The sequence below is a fragment of the Macrobrachium nipponense genome, chromosome 17 (genome assembly GCF_015104395.2).
Source record: "Macrobrachium nipponense isolate FS-2020 chromosome 17, ASM1510439v2, whole genome shotgun sequence".
In the NCBI taxonomy this organism is placed as follows: Eukaryota; Metazoa; Arthropoda; class Malacostraca; order Decapoda; family Palaemonidae; genus Macrobrachium; species Macrobrachium nipponense.
This window is the reverse complement of record NC_087210.1, coordinates 1,848,418-1,856,394: the sequence shown is the minus strand read 5'-3', so window position 1 is coordinate 1,856,394 and position 7,977 is coordinate 1,848,418. Positions and strand designations below refer to the sequence as shown.

At 45.8% G+C, this 7,977-nt stretch overlaps 1 protein-coding gene across 1 annotated transcript; it reads left to right on the top strand.

The window, feature by feature from the left end:
- The first annotated feature begins 6,333 nt into the window (after positions 1-6,333).
- On the top strand, positions 6,334-7,950 carry LOC135196118 (uncharacterized). The gene has a single exon (XM_064222584.1). The coding sequence runs from the start codon at positions 6,616-6,618 to the stop codon at positions 7,663-7,665; it is 1,050 nt and encodes a 349-aa protein (XP_064078654.1). The 5' UTR covers positions 6,334-6,615; the 3' UTR covers positions 7,666-7,950.
- Positions 7,951-7,977: the final 27 nt, after the last annotated feature.

Here is a 7,977-nt window from a genome sequence, read left to right as displayed (position 1 = left end):
CGATTCAGTATCAGAAACGTCAGGAGGGGCCTTGGGTAATTTTATGAATAATATGCACGCTCCTTTATTCCCAGCAGGTAGAGGGGGAGCACCGCCATCTTTGTTCCAGGCTCCGGCTCCCGAAGCGCATAGGTTGGATGGTACGTGGTCAGCGCTAGGCCTACCAGGCGTACCAACCTTGGATGGTTTGCTTGTGCATTATATGGCGTCACGGTTCCAGCAGGGTCCAGCAGCGCTGAATGTTCCTCATCCCCCTGGCTTGTAATTTATGGGAATTAATGCCGCGGCTACGCCATCAAATTCAATGTTTACAGCAATGCAGAACGTGGGAGGTAGTTTGGCAGCAAACGTGCGGTTGCCAGCACAAACCTCACAGTCTCTCCCTACGAGAGGGGTGACATCACAACATACGTCACACACCAATATGGCAGGCGTGATGACGTCACAGACTGCTTCTCGGCCTATTTCGCTGCACCCAGACTCAAATACGCCTTCTGACTCGGCAATGCAAACTGTAATGCAGAAATTACAGGATATAGAGAAGAGAATGGATAAGAGAGAGAAAAAGAAAAGGTGTATTTCGCCTTCTTCATCTTCTTCCTCTAGTTCGGCGTCATCGCTAAGTCCGATAACGTCACGGCGAGCGCCAGTAAAGCGTTGGAGGAGGATTCGGGAGTTCGCGACTGATCCTCGGGCTAAGAGGAGAAGAGTCAATTCTTCATCTTCAGACCAAGACTGTCGTATCCAAGTCAGCAGGAAGGTCGGGAAGTCAGTGGCTAGTAAGCACAAGGCTAGCAGACGAAGCCGTTCGCAAGAATCCGAACAAGCGAGAGAGCCGACGGACTAGCGGCCGATGCGGAGTTGCCAGTTCGGATTACAAAGACTACAATACCGCTGGTAAAATCGACGTTGGCGGCGAAAGGTGCAGCAGAGGATAGAATGCAGGTCCCAGTTTCGCCCGTAAGGCCATTCAAAATACGTACAAAGGATGATAAGGCTCCTATTAAAAGTGCGAAGAATAGGGAGTTGGCAACCTCGTCGGATACGTTCGTGGAAGACAGTGTCCGTCTGGATGAAAGGTCGAGGCCGAGTTCTCCGACGCTCGTAAATGATACCAATACTAATAGAGACGAAGTTATATCTGTTTCAAGGGAGCCTTCATCTTGGAGATCTAGAGAGATTTCTCGATCTGATCCGTGAGCAGGAGAAGAGTGAGGCGTTCCTCGTTCCCCTCTGACTAATTCGGGATCGAGCCAACGGCGGCCAGCAAAGATCAAAGAGACCGCGGCCGTAGGGGCAGGCGGCCGTGGAATTCCGGGCCGTTTGTCAGAAGATAGGGGCGAGACAACATCCCTTGTGACAGAGAACAGTACATTAGAGCCAGAGGAAGGAGAAAACCAAGAGTTTCTGGCCTCGTATGCAGAGGTGATTGATTTGATTCGTCAATTCAATAACCTTTCGGAGAAGACAGAAACACCGGCCAGTATGCTTCCTCCTGGAATTGACATGGCATTTGGATTAAAAAGGGATACCAAGGTGTCATATGAATTGCCTTGTTCGAGTCATGTGGATTCTGTCTTACAGCACGTAAACGCAAAGATTCGCAAGGAAAGGGATAATCCGTTTAAGATCTAAATAGATCATTTAAATTTAAATTTTTCCCCCTCCAATGATGAAGCAAAGGAAATATTAATGACAGCCGGAAGGTCCCCTTGTTTTTTTTTTTTTTTTTTTTTGGTTTGCTGTCTAGACAAGTGAACCCTAATGTTGTAAGATTAAGGCCTGGATTAACCTTGGATCAGGTTAAAATAGAGTGCCCTTCGATGACGTACCAAGAGGCTGCTACGTTAGAAGCAACAGCTTCTTCTGTCTTTCAGGCTGCTTCTTGGTTAGATCTTTGGTCAACAGCAGTGGCGAAGATTGCATCCTCGGAAGTGACAAGAAAAGTAGTGGATGAATCATTGTTCATTAGATTACTACAGTCAGGTTCCAAGGCGATTGCGTACCTGACAAACGTAAGTGCCAATGTTTGGGCAAATATCCTGCTAATGAGGAGAGATGCAGCGTTGGCTAGACTAAGCCGCACTGTGGATTTGGATTCCCTGTTAGCGATGAGGAATGGGGATATCTTGGAGTCGCAACTGCTGTTGCCAGAGGTCATACTGGAAGAGGCGATAGATAGAAGAAGGATGGACACTATAACGATAGGTTGGTGCAGCAGGCAGTTAGGAAAATGTCTAACAGTCAAGCTACTCCTTTGGAGGTGAGACAGCAGCAAATATCTCGGAAGAAGACAGTGAGACATAACATCCCTAATAGAGCCACAAGACCCTCTTCCCCAAAGAGGCTAACTCATCAGCCCTTTCACAATAGAAACAACAGAGGGAGGGGCAGTAGGGGAAGAGGGAGAGGCTCAAGAAGAGAGGATGGGCGCCTCTCATCACTCAGCCACACCAGTGGGGGGTTGCCTGGCAAATCACTGGAAGGTGTGGCAGGAACTAGGGGCAGAGCAGTAGGTGGTGGATGTTCTCAGGATCGGGTATTTGATCCCGTTCAAGGTAACCCCGCCCCTGACAGATCAGCCATTACCCCACTTCACTTATGCCCATGAATCTCAGAAGGCCATTATTCTGCAGGACGAAGTGAAGAAGATGATGGAAAAAGGAGCTGTGGAACAAGTATGCAGTCTGTCGAAAGGCTTCTACAGCAGGATTTTCCTGGTACCCAAAGCCAACGGGGAGTGGAGGACAGTAATAGACCTATCAACTCTGAATCTGTTTATAAGGAAAACCAGTTTCAAAATGGAAACTCCAAAAACGGTTCTACAAGCAGTCAGGATCGGGGACTTTATGCTGACAGTCGATCTGAAGGACGCATACTTTCAGATACCAGTCCATCAGTCTTCAAGGAAATTTCTCCGCTTCAGTCTTGCAGGGAAAGCTTTCGAATTCAAGGTCCTGTGCTTCGGATTGACAACGTCTCCTCAAGTGTTTACAAGAGTGTTCACTCTCGTGTCGACGTGGGCGCATGCTCAGGGGATCAGGCTAATAAGATATCTGGACGATTGGCTGGTGATAGCAAAGTCCAGGGAGAAATTACTCAGGGACAGGGCGACCCTCCTGCAGCTTTGTCACAGCCTAGGTATTGTGATAAATCAGAAGTTGCAGTTGGATCCAAGTCAACGTTTGGAGTATCTGGTAATGGTTATAGACACAACAGAAGCCAAAGTATTCCCGACAGACCAAAGAATAGAGAAATGCAAACAAGTGGTGAATGCCTTTCTGGGAAAACAAACACAGCCAGCAAGACAGTGGCAGGTGGTAATGGGAATCCTAACCTCCCTGGAGAAGCTAGTACCGCAAGGAAGGCTACACCTTCGGTCCCTACAATGGAGGATGAAGGAGTTTTGGTCACCAATAGTAGATCACCCGTACGAGCAAATTCCCTTGTCGGCAGAAGTGAGGAAAGACTTGCTGTGGTGGGTGAACGACGACAATCTGACAGTGGATGTCCCCCTTCAACAATCCTCTTCAAACCTCTTGCTGTTCTCGGATGCGTCACTAGAAGGCTGGGGAGCCCATATGGAGGAGTTGATGGTGTCAGCAAAATGGAGTTGCAAGGACAGAGAACTCCATATAAACGTGCTGGAGTTAAAAGCAGCGTTTCTAGCTCTACAGGAATTCAGGGAGAGAGTAAAGGGACACTCAGTGGTATTGATGTCAGACAACAATGTGGTAAAAATAAACCTGTTTCATATTAGTGGTCTCTATAGCTTTTGTTTACTTTTGTGGTTCCTTGCTGACGTGTCTCGTATTACAGCTGTAGACTCGCCAGATTATGGTACAATGCTTGATTCTTTGTATATGTTACTTATGATGCCCCTTTGTATGTTATATGCTTTGTGTATATACTTGGTTATACTGTCTTTCATAAGGAGTGTGATTTATGTACCTTCTTAGTTAACTCAAGTGTTTATTTATGTTTATGTCTGTGTTCAACAACGTGTTTTTTTATTTGCAGTGTACTAATGTAGTGGAATTGTTTACTGAATAAAACCTTGATTCTGGTTACACCGGGTTTACTTCAATTTATTCAGTAAAACAATTCAATCGCCATGGAACGGCTTCTACGCCCTCCCCGGTTCGAGGTGGACCCTGACTCTGCCCAGGCCGCCAAGGAGTGGACACACTGGCTGAGGACATTTACAAACTTCGTTCAAGCAGTGCAGCTGACTACCCCTACGCTTGACAAACTGGTTCTTCTCACTAACTATGTGGCTCCTAGTGTGTATGACTTTATTTCTGAGTGTGAGACTTATGAGAAGGCTGAAGAGGTCCTGACATCTTTGTACGTGAAACCAAAGAATGAAATATTTGCCAGACATTTACTTGCCACTCGCAGGCAAAACTCAGGTGAGTCCCTGGATCAGTTCCTGCAGGCACTGAAGCTACTTGCTAAGGACTGCCAATTCAAAAGTGTAACTGCGGAGGAAGCGTGTGACAGTTATGTTCGGGATGCCTTCATTAATGGTTTGGTCTCGTGTGCAATACGCCAGCGTCTGTTGGAGAATAGGACACTGAACCTAAATACTGCTTATGAACAGGCCCGCACTCTGGAAATGGCCCATAAGCATTCAGCCTCCTACTCTTCAGCAGAACCTGTCAATGCTGCTGTGTCAGCAGTGAGTCGAGAGGAGGAATCATCTAGTGCTGAAAATAACTGTGAGTCTGTTTCTGCTGCTACTTCTGGTGCTCGATGTTTTTTTTTGTGGAAACAACCGGCATCCCCGGACTCAGTGTCCTGCTAAAGACGCAGTGTATTTGAAATGTAAGAAGCAAGGGCATTATGCTAGGGTGTGCCGCTCTGTGAAACAGGTGAGTGGCTCTTCTAGCCCAAAACATTCCGCAGCAATGCTAGCTTCAATAGTGGGGGCCTCCCCTAAGTGTCTTGAAAAATCCATAACACCTCTCAAGCTTAATGGTAGCTGTCAGTGCCCTTATTGATACTGGGAGTTCAGACAGCTTTGTGCATCATGATGTAGTGGATCTAAATAAACTAACTATGTCTCCAGAGCATGGAAAAGTCTCTATGGCTGATGAATCCCTGTCCTCAAACATCTTAATTCTGTGCACTGTGGACTTGGAGTTGCAAGGAGAGACTTATCACGGTGTTGAACTCAAGGTGTTACAAAGCTTATGTAGTGATGTGATACTAGGGCATGACTTCCTGAGGAAACATTCTGGTCTGGAAATGGATTTTGGAGGAGAAAAACCTCCCTTGAAGATATGTTCACTAGGTGTTGTTAAGGTGACCCCTCCTTTCCTTTTCAAGAACCTGACACCAGATTGTAAACCAGTGGCTAATAAGTCAAGATTATACTCCTTGAGTGACAAGAAGGAATAATAAGGCCTAGTAATTCTCCTTGGAGGGCTCAAGTGCTGGTGACATCAGGGGAGAATCAGAAAAGGAGGATGGTTATAGATTACTCTCGTACCATAAACAGGTTCACTGAGCTTGATGCCTACCCCCTGCCAAATATCGACGAGATGGTGAACAACATTGCACGGTACAAGGTGTTCAGTACCTTAGATCTGAAAAGTGCTTACCATCAGGTTGCAATAAGAGAAGAAGAGAGACCGTACACTGCATTTGAAGCTGGGGGCAAACTTTACGAGTTCAGTCGCATTCCATTTGGAGTGAAAAATGGAGTAGCAGCTTTTCAACGTGTGCTTGACGAAATCCTTAAGAAAGAAAAAGTAAGTGGTACTTTTGCTTATGTTGACAATGTTACTGTGTGTGGTGAGACAGAGGAGGAGCATGACCAGAATTTACGGAGGTTTTTGAAGGTAGCTGAGGAGTACAATCTCACTTTAAACCACAAGTGTGACTTCAAAGTCAGATCCATTAAATTACTTGGGTATTCAGTAACGGATGGGGAAATCAAACCCGATCCGGAACGCTTGCAACCACTGTGGAATCTTTCACCCCCTAAAGATGCAGCTTCTCTTCGCATGACCATGGGATTGCTTGCACATTACTCAAGATGGATACCAAAATTTTCAGAGAAAATCCGCCCTCTCACACAAGCCAATGGTTTTCCTTTGTCCACTGAAGCACTGCTAGCTCTCGGGAACTTGAAGAAAGACATTGCTAGTGCGGTGGTAACGGCCATTGATCCCTCCTCTCTTTTCACTGTGGAAACGGACGCCTCTGATCATGCGATAGCAGCTACTCTGACACAGAATGATCGCCCAGTGGTTTCTTTTTCCCGCACTCTCACTCACAGTGACAAGGAACATTCCTCAGTGGAAAGGAACTTATGCCATAGTGGAGGCATTGAGGAAGTGGAGACACTACTTAATTGGACACCACTTCAAGCTCATCACTGACCAACGTAGTGTAAAGTTTATGTTTGACTCTAAATCAAACAGTAAAATAAAGAATGACAAAATAGCGAGGTGGCGAGTTGAACTCTCATGTTTTCACTATGACATAGTATACCGTCCAGGAACAGAAAACATACCAGCTGATGCTCTCTCCCGCATCTGTGGTGCCACTACTTCTGATAAACTCTGAGAACTTCATGAAATCCTATGTCACCCTGGGATATCTCGCATGATGCATTTTGTCCGGGGGCGGAATCTACCTTACTCAGTAGAAGAAGTGAGGAAAATTACCACCTCTTGCCAAGTGTGTTTAGAGCTCAAACCTCAATTCATCAAATCCTCGGGACAACTGATCAAAGCAACCCAGCCATTCGAGAGCTTGAACTTAGATTTCAAAGGCCCAGTTCCCTCTCAATCTAGAAACAAGTACCTCCTCACTGTTGTGGATGAATTTTCAAGGTTCTCATTTGTTTTCCCTTGTGCAGATATGACCACTAGAACTGTCATCAGTTGTTTGGTGCAACTTTTTTCTTTGTTTGGCATGCCAGCGTATATCCACACTAACAGGGGTGCATGTTTTATGTCTGAAGAGCTGAAGGATTTCCTGATGAAGAAAGGTGTTGCTACCAGTCGCACTACACCTTATAACCCTGAAGGGAATGGTCAAGCTGAAAAATATAACTGGAAAACTCTGACATTAGCCCTTAAGACAAGGAACCTTGATGTGTCTCAGTGGGAAACTGTTCTCCGAGATGCTCTCCATTGTATACGCTCCTTGTTGTGCACTTCCACGAACTGTACTTCTCATGAGCGCCTTTTCCTGCATAGTAGAAGGTCCACCACCGGCCAATCGTTGCCTACTTGGCTCATCCAAGGAGGGCCTGCTCTCCTGAAACGCCATGTAAGATACAGCAAGAACGACCCCTTAGTGGATGAGGTTGAAATCGTAGAGGCGAACCCCGAGTATGCTCATGTGAAGCTTCCAGATGGTAGGGTGACTACAGTTTCATTAAGACATCTTGCTCCTATGGCTAGTGACAACCGTGAAAGTACAGATGCTGGGGTTCCTGTATCTCAGTCCGAGGTTCCTGAGGAATTGTCAGTTGCAAATGCTCCTCAGGAGATTGCACGCGGTCTCTCCCATGTGGATATTGCTTCTCAGCATGACACTCTTCAGGAATCCCGTACAGTCCCTCAACAGGTAGCCTCACCTCCTCCACTTCGAAGGTCAGAGAGAGTGAGGCAACCTCCAAAGTACCTTCAGGATTACTCCAAGTGAACTTAACTGAGAAGGGAAGAATGTGGTAAAAATAAACCTGTTTCATATTAGTGGTCTCTATAGCTTTTGTTTACTTTTGTGGTTCCTTGCTGACGTGTCTCGTATTACAGCTGTAGACTCGCCAGATTATGGTACAATGCTTGATTCTTTGTATATGTTACTTATGATGCCCCTTTGTATGTTATATGCTTTGTGTATATTCTTGGTTATACTGTCTTTCATAAGGAGTGTGATTTATGTACCTTCTTAGTTAACTCAAGTGTTTATTTATGTTTATGTCTGTGTTCAACGTGTTTTTTTATTTGCAGTGTA

Excerpts from the sequence above, each read along its gene's own strand:
- LOC135196118 (XM_064222584.1), top strand. The coding sequence starts at position 6,616 with ATGATGCATTTTGTCCGGGGGCGGAATCTACCTTACTCAGTAGAAGAA.